At 40.6% G+C, this 20,508-nt stretch overlaps 1 protein-coding gene across 2 annotated transcripts; it reads right to left on the bottom strand.

The window, feature by feature from the left end:
* Positions 1-9,819: 9,819 nt before the first annotated feature.
* atpsckmt (fATP synthase c subunit lysine N-methyltransferase) lies at positions 9,820-19,586 on the bottom strand. 2 transcript variants are annotated; one of them, XM_052016349.1, is made up of 5 exons: positions 19,243-19,532; positions 14,495-14,632; positions 14,332-14,382; positions 12,958-13,156; positions 9,820-10,589 (listed from the first exon to the last, which is right to left on the bottom strand). In XM_052016349.1, the coding sequence occupies exons 1-4, from the start codon at positions 19,504-19,506 to the stop codon at positions 12,977-12,979; spliced, it is 633 nt and encodes a 210-aa protein (XP_051872309.1). In that variant the 5' UTR covers positions 19,507-19,532; the 3' UTR covers positions 9,820-10,589; positions 12,958-12,976. The 2 variants fall into 2 exon arrangements, with proteins under 2 accessions (XP_051872309.1, XP_051872310.1); XM_052016350.1 differs by lacking the exon at positions 9,820-10,589 and having other exon boundaries at positions 11,238-13,156; positions 19,243-19,586.
* Between the last annotated feature and the right edge of the window lie 922 nt (positions 19,587-20,508).

Here is a 20,508-nt window from a genome sequence, read left to right as displayed (position 1 = left end):
GAGCTGCAGAGGAGATTCACAAGGATGTTGCCTGGATTGGAGCATTTTAGTTATAAAGAAGGACTGGAGAAGCTGTGTTTATTTTCCCTGGAGTGGAGGAAGGTTAGGAGTGACCTGATTGAGGTTTACAAAATTCTGAAGGGATAGATAAGGTAGATAGTAAAATTCTTTTTCCTACAGTAGGTGTGACTAAGACAAGAGGGCATAGGTTTAAGGTGAGAGATAGGTGGCTTAGAGAGAAGATCTGATGGGCATTTCTTTCATGCAGAGAGTAGTTGGAATCTAAAACGCACTGCCTGAGGAGGTGGTGGAGACAGGTACCCTCACAACATTGAAGAAGCATTTAAGCAAGCACTAATGGACCTGATGCAGGTAAATAGGATTAGTATAGTTGGGTCAACGGTCAGGGCAAACATGGTGAGCCTGTTTCTGTGCAGTTTGACGCTATGATCCTGTGACTATTGGTGAACATAATCATCAAATGGCCTGTTTTGTACCTCACTCCTATATCATCCTATGTAATCATCATTCTCCTACTGAAATTCTGGTAGACAGTTAGGAGAACCCCTGAGCAAATTCCCAATGGTTATGCTCAATTACGGTCCAGCAATTATGCTTTTCAACTTCTTTAACAAATTAACTGAGCAGCCAATTTGCTCAGGCTTATGTCTCTTGGTTGAATTATACTCCTTGCAAACATAACAATGACCCTTTGTTTTTCCACACTAGTTACAGGCTCATCTTATTGATGAAAATTGCCGAATTACATCCAGTTGAAAGTTCATTAATCCATTGAATAGCTCCATCTGTGTCTCAGAATTGTACTCAGTTGAAATAGACATAACAACATTATTTTTAAAAATGTTTGCAATGTAGACAGAATGAAAGTGATCTGTTGCTTGATGTTTTGTGTGTCAGCATCATAGCCTACAAGAGAGCTTGAATATGATCATTATCAACAGGGATGCAATCATGGTAGAGAGTACAGAAGTTTGATTGACAACAAATTTCTAAACTAACTGTCAAATTAACTCACTAAGAAACAACTCTCAAGAGGAATGACGCCATTCAAAACAAAGCAGTACATTTAGCTGGCACCCCATCAACCACCCTAAATATTTATTCCATCCACCAGTGGTTGCAGAGAGTACTGTCTAAAAAATGCAGCTGCTCACCCAGGCTACTCCAGCAACACCTCCCAAACCCATGATCTTTATCACCAAGTAGGACAAAGAGCAACATGTGCATGGGAACATCACCACCTGCAGGTTCTCCTCCAAGTTGCACATCATCCTGACTTGAAAAGATATCACTGGTCCATCATTGTCACTGGATCTAATTCATGGAACTCCCTCCATGATGGAGGGAATGTGGAAGTACATTCACTAGAAGGACTGCAGCAGTTTAAGAAGGCCACTCACCACAACGTCCTCACAGGCAATTAAAGCTGGCAATAACTCTGTCCCCCTCTTCACAGGACATTAATGAAAATATCAGTGCCACTTCTTGCTCTCATCCTCAACTAGAAATTTTCATCATCAATACTGCCAGTTTACCCCGTTGTCATCTTCAAATGGACCATCTCAGGCTCTTTTATTTGACTTCTTTATCTCCAATTCAGAAGAAAAACTAGCAACAATGTCCATTACAGTTCCATAAACCCCCACAGCTACCTTGCCTATACTTTGTCCCACTCTGCTTTCTGTAAGGACTCCATTGACTCCTTTCCTTTTACTCAGTTTCAAAGTCATGCAAGTTGAAAAGGCTGAGGTAGATACATAATGGCATTTTGGTACAGTATATTCCTGTGGACAAAGAATGGTACAGTCTTCATTATAGTGAAAAATAGATTTGTTAATTGAAGACAAGTATCCCAAAGTATCAATGGTGATTTAGCAAAAATTCATAAATCAAACTTTCATAAATCGAGGAATACTTGAAGTTGACAGGGCCTTTGATTGTAGGTGGCACAGTGACACAGCAGCAACTGGATACTTGCCTTCATTAGCCAGGGCATAGAGTATAAGAGCAGGAAGGTTATGTTGCAACCATATAAAACATTAGTTAAGCTTCAGCTGGAGCACTGTGTGCAATTTGGTTGCCACACAATAGGAGGGACATGCAGAGGAGATTCACCAGGATGTTACCTGGGAGCATTTCAGCTGTAGGGGAGACTGAATAACGTGTGTTTGTTTTCCTTGGAGCAGAAAAGGCTGAGGGGGGAACCTAATGAGGTATGCAAAATTATGGGAGACATAGAAAGGATAGACAGTGTGAAACTTTTGCCACAGAGTCATAGATAAAGGCCCTACAGCCCATCACGTCCATGCCCCTTTGTACCTATCTACACTAATCCCATTTACCCATATTACGTCTATGTCTTGGCAACTCAAGTACTTATCTACATGCTTGGTATATGGCATGACAGTATCTGACTCTACCACCTCTTCAGACAATGTATTCCAGACTGCAGCCACCCTCTGTGTGAAAGAATTTCCCTCAGATCCCCTCCAAACCTTATATCCCAGCTTCAAACTTCTCCTCTCTTCTTTCAGCATTTTGAATGAACCATTCCCTCTGAGACACTGTGGTTGACTCTTTCATCTGCTCTGAGCCCCAGACTTAAGTGGGTCTGTTTGAATCCAGGATGTGACAGATCACAGTGGAGTTGAACAACAGTTCTGTTTTGCTGGGATTTCCCAGCAACACACTCTGATGCTAAGTTATGTACAATAAACGGCACAATAACAAGACATTGACAAGAATAATAGAGCAGAAATCTTCAAGGATAGACAAGGGAGACCAGTGATTGTGACGTACTTGGATTTTTGAAGGAGTTTGATATGGTCCTGCACAGGAGGTTGATCCACAAGGTTAGAGCACATGGAATTGGGATACCATACTCACAAGGATTAAGAATTTATTATTGACACAAAGAGTGGGAATAAACATATAAGAGATAAGATAAAATATCTTTATTAGTCATATGTACATTGAAACGCACAGTGAAATGCAACTTTTTTTGTGTAGATTGTTCTGGGGGCAACCCGCAAGTGTTGCCATGCTTTGGGGAGAACGTACAAACTCCTTACAGACAGTGGCCAGATTTGAACCCGGATCGCTGGCACTGTAAAGCATTATGCTAACCGCTACATAGTTGACAGGCCATGACTAGTGGACTAACGTAGGGATCAGTGCTTCACCTCTTTATGGGCTGTGGGTTTGCGAGGCATCAGTGGCATCAGTGCTGTGGTTTGTGTAAAAAGTAACTAGTAATTGATCTGTACATGAATGTAAAGGTTTGCACTGTTTTATTATTGTATATAGTTTGTCTTTTATCATGAATAAAGTTTATTTTGGATAAAAAAAAGTGGGTTTGCAAGGAGGCTGTGGCGAAAGATGCAAGGGTCCTTGTCATGTTTCATCCCCAGCAGCTGCGTAACAGAGGATTCTCTGATCTACGGGCCATTCCTGGGGACGCGCACAGAGACGGACATCAACTACTGCTGGAAGGTCATCAACTCAGTGAAAGATGCCCTTTGGTCTGCCCGAAAATTGTTGGTCTCCCAGCACTGCGAGATGTCTGCAGGGGAATACTGCCGACTGGCACATTCCAGGCTGCAGGAGTACATGCTGAGGGACGCACTGAAGCTGGGTGCAGCCAACGCAAGGGCTCAGTGGGGAAGGACGACAGTCTAGGGTTCTTCTGCCACAGGAGAGGGAGGGGTGGGGTCAGGCGAGGAAGCCCTTCAAATATTGTAAATATGGGATTGGGGTATCACCCCAGGGAGCCACACGAGTGGCATTGGTGCTGTGGTTTTTATAAAAAGTAACACTAAGAATTGATCTGTACACGAATGTAAAGGTTTGCACTGTTTTATTATTGTATATATTTTCCTTTATTCTGAATTAAGTTTATTTTGTTAAAAAAATTCTATATCAATAATTTGGCTGAGGGGACTGTTTTGTCATATTTTCAAATTTGTTGACAATAGTAAATGAGGTACAATTGTGAGTATGGAGGAGATGTAAGAAGGTATCAAGGGGATATGGATAAACTGAGTGAGTAGCTGAGAACATGACAAATGAAATATAATGTCAAAAAATGTGAAATTTGACTGCCTGCAGAAATAAGTCTCAATCTTATGTCTGCTTCAAGATGACATGCAACAAGTGCACAACAGAGCCAATCTCAGTGCAAACTGATGTCAAGTAAGGCTGCATCATAACCCTGAAACCTTGTTCAATCTTTCTCACCCCAGTATTATATCTCACCTCCAACAGGTTTCCAGGACTAATTGGAAACTGTTGAATTTACATTACTTCTATTCCAGAGCTATGGTAACCTCAAATCCTGTGCATGTTGGGAGGCCTGACTCATTCATAAAACATGAGAGGATTTATGTCACACTCAATATCTGCAAAACCAAGGTCCTCTAACAAGTCTGTCTGATCTACAATAATTTAAATCATCAAAATTTCAGAATAGCAGTGGAGTGGTTGGAACGAAACACAAGATCATAAATTTAATTCTTAATGTAATAATTACTTACTGGATTAAGAAAGAGTCTGATTGGTGAACATCATAAAATTTATAGCTAAAATATTATGTAAATAATGTAAGATATCATTAAAGTCCCTTGTTTGTTTATTTTTTCAGTCTAGCAATGAACTAAGCTTTAAGCTTTATGCATGAAGCTTTCTGATCCCCATTATTTTTCTTTGAATCCCCAGATTGATTATGCTTTGGCTTTTTCCCACTGATGGTCACTTTTATACTAAGAACAAAGCTCTCAGAAACAAAACAAAAAAAGTAACATCTTCATTGTCACCTGAAAATCCCTGGCCCTTGATTGTTCAAAGTAAAAAAGCAGCATTCAGGATGGCACTGTGAAACTCAATTCCATGCAATGGGAGCACACAGAAAGCCAGTGTGAACCGTGGAAGAAGCACACCACCTCACAAACTACCTGTTATGAGAAAGGTTCTTTCGGGTCTCAAAAGTAGAGGTATCTGGACACACAGTCTTGTATTTTAAAAAGGAGAATTTATTTACAAAGACAGATGCGGGAACAGAATGAAAAGGAACAGATGCACACTTGCACTTGGGTATCGCAAAACGTGAGGGGAGTCGCAACGGGGGTGAAGTACACACACACACACACACACGCGCGCACACACACACACACACACACACACACACACACACACACACACACACACACACACACACACACACAACGAACTGGTACAAATGATCAGGGAATAACAATACGTTGCCTGAACCCCCCTGAATCTGGCTCTATGCTACTGGGAATCTACTTAAGACTCTCCTAGACCCCTGTGGAAGTGTTACCAGTGGTTTATCAGTGTGGTCTTGACCCCGGCAGCAATCAGCAAGAGAGCGAGTTACCTACGTGTACCATCTTTTATAGGGCTGGAGAGCTGGGTGGAGCCAGCTCAGGTAATTCAAACAAGCCAATGATTCAGGGTCAAGAACAAAGGTGTGTTACAAAGCCAAACCCAAGGTGTGCACTTGATGGGTGGGGCGGAACCAAACCTTTGATTGACAGAGGTGTCACTTCCAACCGATGAACAATGCTATCATTCGACCATGGGGGTCAGTGTTGTCACTGTCATCTGACAGCCATGGCCTACACTACCCATCTATCCACCTGCCAAGCACCTCATGTCCCATCTGTGGTAGAATCTGGGGTTCCTATTGGCCTCATCAATCACCTCAAGAGCCAGAGAATCAGGATGGAAGCAAATCATCCTTCATCCTGAGGGATTAATGAGAAGACAATGGTAATATTACTTCAAAATAATTTTGTCTTTCATTCTCCATTTGTGCAATAAGTGGCTAGCAGGAATAATATTGGTGGAAATGAGCCTGACCAGAATCTGACATTTTGAGAGATTTTTATTTATTACTTGAATAGAAATCAACCTCTGGTCAAACTGTTGAAAAAAGTTACTCGCTTTTTGATAAATTTATTATGTGCATGGATGTCAGGAACAAAAGAAAGGATAGGTTTCTTAGAAGTTATTAAATCTGGGTGAAGGGTTATGGTGTATGTGGAACAAATCTGCAGGACTTGAAATAAAAAAGGAAAACCTCAGTTATAACTCAATGAGTAACAACTGAAAATACACTGCAGTTCACTCAGTTTCCGTAAAGGAAATAGACAGACAATTCCAAGTCATTAGAACATAAATGACATGCGGTTATGCACACTTCCAAAAATGGGGTTATGTACACTTCCAAAAATGATAACAAATGGAAAGTATTTTGCTTATAGAAAAGCAAAGAATAGGTGCACATGACACTTTCTTTTAGAGAGTAGGTTCATGAGATTCTAAGAGGAAAAAACAGGATTTGACATAAATCTTGGTAGATCTACAAGACAAGGTGGTAAAAAAGGATTAGAATTGTTACTGGTCATGGCAAATGAAAGGTAGAAGTAGGTGAATACACTGTCACAGAATACGATAAAAAGCATTAGCAATAAGGCTATTGGGATAATGTTACTAAGTTGAAGTTCTGTTAACATGGACCAACACTGTCCATTCTGTTCCTATTTCAGATTTGCAGCATCAATTATGCATTATATTTCCATTGATAGACAGTATATCAAATAATGATTCTGCTCTAGCATTTATAGATCTTCCAGAACAACGTTCTTGTTGTTCTTTATTTGCCACCCTCCCTTATCTTGCATTATTACATCTTTTAGAGAGCGTATACAGTATGGAAACAGGCCCTTCAGCCAAACTTGTCCACGCCACCCAAGGTGCGTTCCTGAGCTAGTCCCATTTGCTGCATTTGGCCCATATCCCTCTAAACCTTTGCTATCTGTGAGCCTGTCCAAATGTGTTTGTACCTGCCTCTATCACTTCCTCTGGCAGCTCATTCCACATACCCACTTCCGTGTGAAAAACTTGCCCCTCAGGTCCACTTTAAATCTTTCCCCTCTCACCTTAAACCTATGCCCTCTACTTTAGTCTCACTACCCTGGGTAAAAGACTGTGACAATCCACCTTATCTATGCCCTTCATGATTTTATAAGGTCACCCTGCAGTCTCCTTCACTCCAGGGAAAACAGTCCCAGCCTATACAATCTAAAGGTTGAGTTTCAAAGTCGAGTTTATTGTCATATGCACAAGTACATGTATGCACAGGTGCAATGAAACTTACTTGCAGCAGCAGCACAGGCACATAGCATCATATAAGCAGCATTCACAAGAAAACCATAAATTAAGCATAAATCATACACAATTTTTACAAGAACACAATTAGAACAAAAAGAACAAAGTCCATTTTAGTGCAAAGTGGTCCAAGTGGCCATGGTGTTGCTAAACTGTAGTGATTAAGGTTTTGCCGGTTGGTTCAAGAACTGAATGGTTGAAGGGAAGTAGCTGTTCTTGAACTGGGGGTGTGGGACTTCAGGCTTCTGTACCTCCTGCCCAATGGTAGTGGCGAACAAATGGCATGGCCTGGATGGTGGGGATCTTTGATGATGGATGTTGCCTTCTTGAGTCAGCGCCTCATGTAGATATTACTGATGGTGGGGAGGGATGTGCCCAAGATGTACTGTATTCTCCTTAAAACTGAAGCCCTGCAATCCCAGCAACACCAGCAATACCAGGCACGGTAGCATAGTGGTTAGCATAATGCTTTACAGCGCCAGAGACCCGGGTACAAATCCGGCCACTGTCTGTAAGGAGTTTTGTACGTCCTCCCCGTGTCTGTGTGGGGTTGCTCCGGGTGCTCCGGTTTCCTCTCACATTCCAAAGACCTACAGGTTAGGAAGTTATGGGCATGCTCTGTTGGCACCAGAAGCATGGTGACACTTGCGGGCTGCCCCCCAAAATCACTATGCAAAAGATGTATTTCACTGTGTGTTTCAATGTACATGTGACTAATAAAGATCTTATCTTATGTGTCTTTTCTGCACCTTTCTATCTTATTCACATCCTTCCTATAGTATAGCAACTAGAACTGCACACAATATTTCAGATGCAATCTCAAGAATATCCTACACAGCTGTAACATGATGTCCCAGGTCTTATACTCAGTGCCCTGTCCAATGAAGGCAAGTATGCCATACGCCTTCTTTACCACTTTGTTTACGTGTCGCCATTTAATTTTTCTCATCTTTCACCTTATCACAGCTTTCTCTTTTGTACTCTCTCCTCCCCCTTTTTCTACGCATTAAATTTAGTTTTAACTTCTCCCAATTCCATTGAAAGTTCTGAAACATTAACCTTGTTTCTCCTTTTATAGATGCTGCCTAATCTGAATATTTCTCATATTTTCTGGTTTTATTTCACAGCAGTGCCATCTCTGGAGCAACTGTATTTGCCTCTGGGGATCAGAAAATGTTACATGTTTTTATTTGTACAACTGACCTGATGTTTTAAGTCTGTTGTTTTTCTTTTCCAGATTACACAGTACATCATAGGTAGGAAGTGATCTTAATTATGAAGCATCAGGTGGTGCATTCATATGAAACCACAAGATGTGATTGCATTGGAGGAGGTGCAGAAAACAATATTGCTAAGACTTAAAAAATTGTAGCTGTAAGGGAAGATTGGATAAACTCTGAGGAGGCTAAATTGAGTTCTATAAAATTATGAGGAACCCAGATACAGCAAATAGGAAGGATTGATTTCCCTTAGTATAGGGATCAAAAGCTAGGCATCATGGATTTAAAGTAATTGGTAAAAGAATTAAGGGGGGTCATGGTTTCTTTATCCAGAGAGTGGTTTGGATCTGAAAATCATTGCCTGACTGGGTGGTAAAAGCAGAATCATTCATCACGTTTAGACAGTAGTTGGTTCATCCCTCTCTGAGAATGTTTCCTCCATATGGTGATATATTTGTGCTGAGTATCAAAAATTACTTTCTTTAAGTGTCTACCACTGCTTGCGTATCATCTTCCCTGTAATCTATCTACCCAGTCCACTTTAACCAATTCTATTCTCAAGCCAATGTAATTCCCTCCAAGTTAAGCACAGTTGTTTAGGACCTTAGTTTCTCACTCTCTATGATCATTACTTCCTAGGGGATCTTTTACTCTGAAATCATTTACTAAACTTGTCTCATTATGACTGCCAGATCCAAGATAGCCTGTTCCCTGGTTCGCTCCTCAATATATCACTCTAACAGATATGAGGTTCTTGCTGCCTTTACTGATGTTAGCGTAACGCTATTACAGTGCCAGTGACCCGGGTTCAATTCCAAACACTGTCTGTAAGGAGTTTGTACATTCTCCTTGTGTCTGCATGGGTTTCCTCTGGGCGCTCCGGTTTCCTTCCACATTCCAAAGATGTACAGGTTAGGAAGTTGTGGGTATGCTATGTTGGCACCGGAAGCGTGGCGACACTTGCGGGCTGCCCCCAGAACACTCTACGCAAAAGATGTATTTCATTGTGTGTTTCGATGTACATGTGACTAATAAGGATATCTTATCTTATTATAGGAAGGATGAATGATCTGCTTGTTTAAGAGACTGTTTTGCTTGTGGGTGCAGGTAGTGGTGGGGGATAAAGATATTGCTAGGGGACAGCTTGGTTAAATGGACAGATACCATTCTCCACAGCCATGACCAGGTATCCCAAGGCTGTTTTGATTGTACAGTGCCAAGGTTAAGGAAATCTCCTTGGGTATAGAAACTTCACAGTGCAAGGAAGGAATCCCATTGTTGCAATCTACACAGTAATGCAAGTCATAGGTAGAACTAGGAAAAGGACTCTTGAGAATTTCAGAAAATTTAAAAAGTTCAAAATTAAGATGTTGGAGCTCAAGGAAAATAATCTTGGAATCGCTACATCAGCCATGCACAAATTGGCATGGAATTAAGCAAGTCAGGGAGTTAAGGGGATGCATCAAAGAATGGTGCAAGAGAAAGGAGTAAAGGTTCATTGGACACTGGCATCAACAGATTCACTAGGTTGATTACTGAGTTGAGAGGTAATTCAATGAGATAGATTCTGAAGGGAATTGACAAAGTAAATACCAGGAGATTATCTGGAATATCACTGTCTGTCACTGGCAAGACTAGCATTAATTGCCCCTCTTTAATTGCCCATGAGAAATAGGTGGTGAGCTGCTTTTGTGAACCTCTGTATTCCTTTAGGTGAAGGTACTCCATCAGTGCTATTGGTCAGGAAGTTTCAGGATTTAGGACCAAATATATTCCTAACTCAGGATGGCTTGTGACTCTGCAGGTGGTGGTGTTCCCATACACCTGTTGCCTATGTTCTTCTTGGTGATAGAGGTAATGGGTTTGAGAGGCCCTACCAAAGTAGCCTGATTGAGAAAATGCAGTGCATTTTGTAGATGGTACAAATTACAGCCATTATATCCTAGGGGTCCAAGGATAGTGAACATTTAGAGTGGGGGATGGTATACCAATCAATTGGGTTGTTTTGGTCTAGGTGGTATTGAGCTTCTTGAGAGTTGTTGAAGCTGCACTCATCAGGCAAGTGGAGAGTAGTCATGTTGTTCCTGATTTCTGCCTTGTAGATGGTGAAAAGGCTTTGGGTCCCAGGAGGTGATTCACTCTTGGCAGGATATCCAGTCTCTGAAACAAAAACAGAAAATGCTGGAACAACCTCAGGTCAGGCAGCATCTGTGGTGAAAAGAAAGAGTTGACATCTTAGGTATTTACTATTTTTATTTGGATGAAGGCTGTGATGAGGTCCACAGTGGAGTTCCTGGCAAAACCCAAACGGAGCATTGATGAGCACATTATTGCTAACTGCCGCTATATAGATAATGATTTAAAGTAGGTTGTTTGGGTGTTGATTTGTCAGATTGGATTTGTCCTGCTTTTAGTGAACAGGACTTAACTGAGCAATTTTCCACATTGTCAGCAGATGCCAGTGCTGTAGCTGCACTGGAGGCACAGCTTGTTCCAGAGTACAGGTCTTCCATACAATGGCCAGGATATTGTCTGGTCTTTCATCTTTTGCAACACTATTTGGCGCAGTTTCAGAATATGGGACTGAGACTGGACACTTAGGATAATTCCAACCCCCCCCCCCACCACATACAGAGGATTACAAGTTTTGGAATTTTTGACACTGGGGAGATGTGGATGCTCAAGTCATGGCTGAGAGCAATATTTCTTGGCCACACAAAAATAGGGACTGTGCAGAAAAGTGTAGTTGAGGCACAGAATTAGCCATGATTATAATGATGCATGTACATGTGCCAGAGACCATAAGGTCTACTCAGAATCATTTTTTATTCTTAATATTGATATATAACTGCATACTTATGCAGTATTTTACATTATAACATATGTTATCAGAAGCAGCACCAAGAGCATTTCAATTAAAATGGTTTATTACTGAGAAAGAAAATTCAAATCAAATTTCATCTTGGCAAAAAAAAAACCTGATGTTTTATTTCGCATCAACAGTAATAATTTTCCAGCTCAAAAGGAACAGCACTAAACCGCAGAACAGTACATCTATTCTGCAGAAAATTAATAGCATGCCTGAATAAAACTGAACAGGTCACTATGAATATGGTCCTGCTATTTATTCTACAGCTGCTTAAAGATATTTGATTTTCCTACAAAAATTGTGGAATTTGGAGTTCTTTATTTTATTTTTATGATGTGGTTGTAGAAATCCTGTTCACAAATCTGTTTTGTTTAAAGCAGCCACACATGAATCTGAATGAACGGGAACCCATTTTTCTCTCCACTACTCTACTCATCCTCCAGTAGGGCCAGAATGAACCATAAACTTCAGAAAAGGAAGGGCTCAGATTGGTTTAAGTGATCCTTCATCACCTCAGCCTGTTAACAATTCTGGTGTGTGAGCACGGACAGCAGGTATTACCAGGCTACATAAAGAAAGACAGGCTGTGAGTTGTCACTAATTACAAATCAAATCTTGTACCCATCAAGTACTGAAAGTTTGCTAAATAATGATGCAAAGCTGGAAATATTGCAAATTCACCAACATCAGATAACTAAATGAAAATCAAAGGCTGAATTTTCATCATCTGTTTGGGCTAAGTGCCAAAATATTGTACAAAACTGGAAAAAAGTGACAGCCAACGCTTCCAAACATTGACTTTAACACAGGAATGAACCAACTATAATTAATCCTTGAAAAAGGTAGGAATGTGAATTATAAAAAGAAAACCCTGGAAATGCTCAGCAAGTCAGGTAGCATCTGCAGACAGAGAAACAACTAATACTTCTAATCCAAAACGGAAAGATTGGAAATGCTAACTGTTTCTATATCCAGTGATGCTGCTTGACCTGCTGAACATTTCCAACATTTTCTATTTTTGTAATATTTTCATATTGTTGTAAAGATTTCAAAATTCTCTACCTTGTTTTCAAACCACTCCCTACCTCTGAAATTTCCTCATGCCCAAAACACTTCAGATATATCCATGTCCCTCAGTTCTGCCTCTTGTTCATCCGGTAACTACACCTACAGCTGCCAAGTTTGCTCTGGAAATCCCTCTTTGACTCTTTTGACTTTCCCATCCTTAATATCGTTTTAAACCTGCAGCTTTGGTTACCTGCCTTAAAAAGTCCTCATGTGACCTGGTATCAAATTTTGTTTAAAAATACTTCTATAAAGTGCTTTGCTATGTTAAAGATGCAATTTAAAAGACAACTGGAGAAAGTTCATTTAAATTGGCATCCTTTTTCCTGAATCCAGGGAGGTGGAAATTTTTGTTCGCAACTGTGGAGGTGTTCACTATTTCCTGAAGGGCTTAAAAGCAATACGAAAGCCCCAAACTGCATTTGTATAGCACCTTTCATATTCTCAAGAATCACAAAATTCAATTGCTTGTGTAATTACATGACTGTCATACTCCATACTTTCAGTTGACTAATAAAGTCACTTATTACAACTATTTCCATTATTTCTCAGTCACTTTTTAGCCACATCACAGCAATATAAAAATTATATAACCTTTGCCCTTTCTCTGTTTTTAATTAGGATTTTCTTCTTTTACAGTGGTTTTAAATGACTTTGCATTGTACAACCAGGCTGTATCAATTCCCTTTCCAGATTCATGTTCAACAATCCAGCTGGGAAATGGAAAACGACAAGCTACAACTCTGGCATCGTCCTTCAGCTCATTCTGAAGTTTCTTCTCCAAGGATTCCATCTGGAACAACAGAAAACCCAGATGTAAACTTCAAAGCAAAACCTGTTCCTAATTTAAAATAAAAATCTTCCAAATTTAGAATTTACACTTCAGAAAGGAAATGACTGAATTATTGCTATTTTACTGTCACAAGCCATTCTTAGACACAGGACAAAAATGATTATCCAAAACTTGATTTTTAATAGACAATTATACTTCCAATACCAATTTCTGAGCTTCTAAGAAAACCATATTCTTCAGATACTACCTCCATGTGCCTTGAAAAAAATATTTACCAACTGATGATGGGTCCAAGATCAAGATTTCTGCGTTTACCATAATATCTGAATGCTATAATGAAAACACTGTGTGATTACAGGGTCCTTTTGCCTTCATCCCAAACTCCAAGAGAGCTGCCTACCAAACCAGCATAAACTTTCTTTTTACCCCTGCAAGTTAACTCCATAAATCTTGACAGCAAGATGAACAAACTGGTGACAATTAACACTGGCTGTGTGTTATAATCTTATGCCCACTGGAGACTAAGTTAGGCATAAACTAATTTCAGTTAAGACTCTTACAGTTTGATAGAGGCCACCAGAATCCAGCCATTCTGAATTAGATTTAAACTCACGGTTCAAGGTCTAAAAAAACGCTCTAATCCACTTGCAATGCATCAATCAAGCCATCTATAAATATTTTTACTTGTAAGAAAACTGTAAAGTTTTCAGTACTAATCTAACTGAGTTTGGAAACTTTAGTAAAAATGAACCTCTATTCAACGTACATCCATGTCAAGTAAGGTGCTGCACTAGGATAAGGCAAGATATCTTTATTAATTGCATGTACATCGAAACACACAGTGAAATGCATCTTTGCGTAGAATGTTCTGGGGGCAGCCCGCAAGTGTCGCCACGCTCCTGGCACCAACGTAGTGTGCCCACATCTTCCTAACCCGTACGTCTTTGGAATGTGGGAGGAAACCGGAGTGCCCGGAGGAAACCCACGCAGACACGGGGAGAACGTACAAACTCCTTACAGACAGCAGCCGGAATTGGACCCAGGTCACTGCGCTGTGATAGTGTTACGTTAACCGCTACATTACTGTGCTTGCTCTAGGATTGGACCAGTGAAAATTTACCCTTGTATATTACTGCAAGTAAACATTTTTGTAACTTGTTTGTAACAACACTTACCATCTGAGGAACTCCAAATATGACAACATTACTAAATTCTGAGAAATTCACCTAAAAGTATAAGACAAAAAATGAAAATTAAATTCTCCATTAAATATACAGAATTTGAACAATACACTAATGAGAAATTGTTCTGTGTGAACAATACAGAAAGTATCTGTACCTTCCAGATATCAGAGATGTAAAATTTGGCACTGTGGTGCACTCCTTGTTGCCACGCTCGATACCTGGAGTACCAAACCAGCCAAGGATTCAGTTCGTAACCAACAGCTCGAAAACCTTGCTTTGCTGCTGCAATTACCTATGATAAATAAGGCAAAATAGCGTGTTTAAAAGTACATTTACATAAAATATGAGTCTGATGAACAGTTACTTAGATTCTAATAGTCAATTGACCTATTGTAGAATTTATAAAAGATACCGTACCAAATGAATTTTGATGCTTCCACATCACTATAAAAGTTGCTTTGAAATTTTCATTTTGTTGTGACCAATATACCAGCATTTTCATATAAAATAATGCAAATAAAATGTTAGGAATTAAAATAGTCTATGCTTCACATTGTAATAATCTAACTTGAAAATAGCTGTAAACATGTTTCAGGTTCACATACAAACATCTGGTTAAAAACTCTCTCTTCAACACTATTTTGGATGTTGCAGCCATAAATCATATTTAGTTAGAAAATCTCCAAAGTAGGACTGTGCCGACAAATTAAATATATAGTGTAATATAAATTGGCTTCTCACTGAATTGCATGCAGGGACTCAAGAACGAGTTACATTACGTGAAAGCAAAGTTACAGCACAGGGCTAATTCAGTATTATTTTCAGTTATTTATTCTCTCCTAATTTTTGTATTTCTATTACAAATTCCTACATCCACAATTGAGCAACCTAAGCATGTAATTACAGCCTTCCACAAATAGTTCAATTTTGTGATTCCCAAAATGTGAAAGGTACAGTACAAATGCAGGATCATTTTTTTTCCCCATCCTTCCATCTTGTTAATAGACAGTCCTGCAAAACAAAATAGCTAGTGTTTTTCTTTAATAATATTTTGAACTCAGATTTTTCTTCTTAATCCTTTGATGAGATCATTGCTGTGTAATCATTCTCAGCTATCAGTTATATGCAAGTTTCTTCAAGGAAATTCAGAAGTTGCTTACACAAACCTCATTAAAGATTAAATTCGCAATCATTTATAGCATTCTTAAATTATATTTCCCATAATCCTACCTAGCTTGTTATCACAGCTCTATTCCCATGCACAAGGACAAGAGAATACATTTACTGCAATTAGTGCCCATTTTGATAGGTCCCTAAATTAGACACATCAATGCAATAATTAGTATAACTGAATAATTTTATCCTTAGAATGAGATGCCAATCTTTATTTTTAACCATCAGATAGCACTTTTTTTTCTAAAAATAATTATCTTCACTGTATTTTGTACATCTTTGAACACACAACTTCCTTGGTAAAATTAGACAAGGAATTTCAATTTTCCTCTTCCATTTTGTCATCTAACCTTCATTTATCTGGATAATGGTTGGGGATTGTTATGCCATCAATATCCAAGAAGGGAGGCCAGAAAGTGCTGAAGCTTGGAAGAGTCCATTTTGATTGTATTACCAGACATTCCATATTATCAATCATTTAGATTTCTTTTCGGTATATCCCTGGCAGCAATCCAATGCTAATGTTGATCCCAAGTCTGATAGTCACATTACTGAGGGGTGCAGTTAATTGCTTCAACACAGGGGTCCAGCTATTGATTCACTAATAGTCAATTAAACTGCTCACAAAGACTCCCTGATTATCCCACTTATAATTCAACACTGACTCTAAAAACAATGATGTGACATGCAAGTGGCAGTGTGCATGACCACGTCAGAAGTTTATTTCACTTTCAAGTTACCCATTGAACAACTAGCACCATTGTTCTAATATTGCTGCTAATCTTCAGATTCACTTTGTTTTGAAAGCATGCTGTTTGTGCTACAAGGCAGCTGTATCACATTCAAATATAAATACAGCAATTTAAAGTATTGTAAGCAGATGGCAGCAGGACTTAATGTTGTTTTCTTTTGATATAAAGAGCAGCCCATATATATGGGAAGATAACAGGAAATCTGAAAATAATGTGGCCTGAATTTTGAGGCAGCTCATCCACATAAACAGATTGGTAGCATCTGAAGCAGTTCATTAACTCCTTCATTGATTCAAATATACATTATTTCCCTTCATTTTTATAATCCACATGCACCAAGTTTTCAGTTCTTAGTTACTTCTATATTGTTCTCTCCTTACATCACCAAACTCCACAAAAACTGCTGCCATGACCCTTGAAAACTGTTATTCCAGTTCCAAGTTCACTTTCCTCTCTCAAATAAGTCCTCTGCATATTGTCACCTCCCAAATTCATGTCCGTTTTATCCGGAACCCTTGTTAACTGAATACCTTCCTCTATTCAGATCTTCACTTGTGGCACAGTACCAAAATGACAGTCAACGAATAACATGCCGTGATTGGGGCAAATTGCCTTTTCTTTCTTCTAGTCCTTTACACAGTTGTTCACACTGTCCTCAACAAAACCCTCTCCGTTGTCACCCAACTGGATGGTCCTCACCCACCTTGTTTAATTTACATCTACCCACTCATAGGCAGACAATTAGCAGCAATGGCTTCCCTTCCAATGCCTGCACCATTAATTCTGCTGTTCTCCCAGCATCTATCCTTGGTTCCTCTTATTTATCATTTACATGTTGCCACTGTGCATTATCCAAAAAACGCAGAACAATGTATGAGGACTTCAACCCACTCCACCTCATTAATACCTCTCCATCAACTCCGCAGTCTCTAAATGGTCATTCTGTTTGCTGGATTTCCAGAAGAAAAGCAATTTCCTCCAGCAAGATTTTGGGAACTGTTGTCTACCCCTGCCATTAACTCTGTTCCTCAGACTCCATCCCTTGCCCCAACAACTGTCAGAAACTGAACCAGGTAATTTTCAACCTTTGCATCAAATTTCAGACAGGATTGAACTTCAGCCCACATATCCATCCTATTATGAACACTATCTTTATATTCATATCATCACCTAATTCTTCCCCTGCCTCAGTTCATTTTTTTTTAAATCCACTTGCAAGATCTAGGTGTCACTGGCAAGATAAGCATTTCTCACCCATCCTAGATAATGCCAAAAATAAACCAGGGTCGTCAGTAAATGGTGGTGAGCTGTTTTGTTTTGAAATGCTGCCCCTCTGCTGATAACGATACACCTTATGTTAGGAGGGGAGTTCCAACTGCTGCTGAAATCATCATATATTCCTTTTGAATAGTCAAGTCTATTCAATGCAGTCCTGGTCAGCCTCCCTCCCTCAGGGTAAGGAAATATTTTTCTTCTCTAAGAGGATTGTGAATCTTTGGAATTCACGACCTTAGACAGCCGTGGTGAATATAGTCACAGAACAGCACAGGAACAAGCTCTTCAGCCCATGATGTCTGTGCCAACCATGATGCCAATCCAAACTATCCCATCTGCCTGCACGTGGTATATATCCCTCCATTCCTTGCCTGTTCATGTGCCTGTCTAAATACCCCTTAAACATTGCTATTATATCTACTTCCACCCCTTCCCCTGGCAACACACGAGAGATTCTAACTATAAAGGAATAAGGGGGTGTGGGGGAAATGTGTGAAAGACTGGATCAGCCATTATTAGTATTGGTTTATTATTGTCACTTGTACCAAGGTACAGTGAAAAACTTGTATACCGTTCGTGCCGATCAATTCATTACACAGTGCAGATAGATTGAGTTAGTACAGAGTGCATTGAGGTAGTACAGGTAAAAACAATAGAGTACTGAGTAAAGTGTCACAGCTACAGGGAAGTGCATTGCAGGTAGACAGTAAGTGCAAGGTCATAACAAGATACATTGTGAGGTCAAGAGTCCATCTCATCATATAAGGGAACCATTCAATAGTCCTATCACAGTGGGATAGATTATTATTTAAAGAATGGTGCAGTAGACTTGAGAAGCCAGCTGGTCTACTCCTGCTCCTTTTCCTTATTTACTCTGTAATCCAAGATCATCTAAAAGATCATCTATTGCCCATATCCTAAATTGCACAAACTTCAAGTGACATCAACCACTCTGCATTGGCTCCCAATCAGGTAACATGGATTTCAATATTCTCATTTTCATATCCTTCCACACAGTCTCACTCCTTCCTAATTCTGATCTTATCCAGCTATATTAACTTTAAAGATTTTTGTGGTCATCCAGTTCTAGCCTTTGAGTATCCCTGAATTAAACCCTAGAAACCCCTCCTTCAACTTCACGACCTCTCTTTCCTCTTTTAAAACACTCTTTAAAACTTGTAACTAACCGAGTCTGTGGTCCTCTGCTGTAATTATCTCCTCCTGTGGGTTGGTGTCAGTTTTGTATCACATAGTAAATGGCTCTGGTAACGGTACACCTTGTGTACCTTTTGCTACGTTGAAAACACTATATAAAGGATCATTATGTGAAACATCGTTTCTTTCTACGACTGCTCCCTAACCTGTTGACTGCTCCATTTCACATTTCCAGCATCTGCAGTATTTTGCTTTTGGACACTAATTATTATCATACTACTCCTGAACATGGACAACAACATGTGCAGCAAATTTTACTGGGTTAATTTTTGGCGTTATTCATTTGAGACCCTGAAAATCTTGCGACCTTTCTCCAAGGATTACAAACTCTAAAACTCTCAGCTTCCCTGAGGTGGGCTGCAGACTGAACAGGGACTCAGTTCAATTTATCCTCTCTCCAGGTCAGCCAACTAATTCCTCGGTCTCCATCGCCCAGCCCAACTCTCCCGACTCCTCCTCCGTCGCCTCCCTTCTGCCGGACACTCACGATTCTGCCGTCCCCGCTGCCGATGTCCACCAGAGGTCCCCGGCGGCCGCCCAGCAGCTGCAGCACGTTCTCCACCTGGGCCTGAGTGGCCGGGACGAAGGGCAGGCACACCCGTCTCAGTGCCGGCGCCACAAACGGTGCCGCCACCGCGTACAGAGCGAGAACCGCGCCGCCCGCAGCGCCCACCAGTGCCAGCCCCCAGCGTGGCTTGGAGCTCCTCCCTACCCCGGGGGTCGGATCACGGGCAGTGACCCCCGCCGACATTCAGCAAAGCCGGCCGGTAACTTTGCCGCGACGGAACGCTTGCACCCAGATGGTGCTACAGGGAATGAAGTCCGGTCGGCGACAGCTTGCAGCATGTGGCCGTGCAGGTCGCCGGATGGCAGGATCCTGTGTCTAGACGGCTGTAGCAATTTACAATGGAGCCCACCGTTCATTTGTCTTTCTAATTACTCGCTGCACTTGCATGCTAACTTTCTGCCATTTTCGTACAAGGAGATTAAGTTCTTTCTGGATACTGTTATGTTTGTTCTTCATCACGAGACAAACTTAGCGTGGGTTTAACATCTGAACATTTAGTGAAAAACAACAGACTGCACAGACTTACACCACCAGGCCGGCTGGCTTTTCCCGCTCTTCCCAGCCACCTCCTATTTCCCCATGTGACCCCTTGCATTGCCTACTAGGAACTGTAGTTCTTTATTATAACTACATAAAAACACACCTTCCCCCTTTAAAGAAAAAAACACAATATTTTGTCCTTATAAATCTGCCAAGAATCCTTGTCCCCTCAGCAGCTTTCAATCAGTCTCTGAGGTGGTTTTATGGTCCTTCTTGGTCTGGTACTTGTTTCCGCAGGTGTGTTGCTTTCATTTGCTGCATTGGTGTTTTCCTGGGAACTCTGGGCCACATGTTCATTTTCTTCATATGCTGGCCCCTTTGGTGTACTGACAGGAGACGGGTCACAGCCATGGGTTAGAGCTTGTGGTCGTAGATCCATGCGGTTCCTCCTCAGAGGTGTCCCATGCTCCGTCTGGATCTGGTATGAATGTGGATTTACTTCCTCTTGCACAACTCCTTGTATGGACCATGTGCCAGAATCATGATCTCAGATTCGCACTTGATCCCCAGGCTTCAGGGCTGGTAGGCTTTTCGCTGTCTTGTGATTCCGTTTCTGTTTTTCTTTCCCTTCCTCTTTAGCCTGTTTGACCTTGTGTGCTCCTTCAGGTGTCAACAGGTTTTCATGTATTGGAAGGTTAGTGCGTA

Source organism: Pristis pectinata, chromosome 5 (assembly GCF_009764475.1).
Source record: "Pristis pectinata isolate sPriPec2 chromosome 5, sPriPec2.1.pri, whole genome shotgun sequence".
Classification (NCBI taxonomy): domain Eukaryota; kingdom Metazoa; phylum Chordata; class Chondrichthyes; order Rhinopristiformes; family Pristidae; genus Pristis; species Pristis pectinata.
The sequence above is the reverse complement of the archived record's forward strand: the minus strand, read 5'-3'. Positions and strand labels throughout refer to the sequence as shown.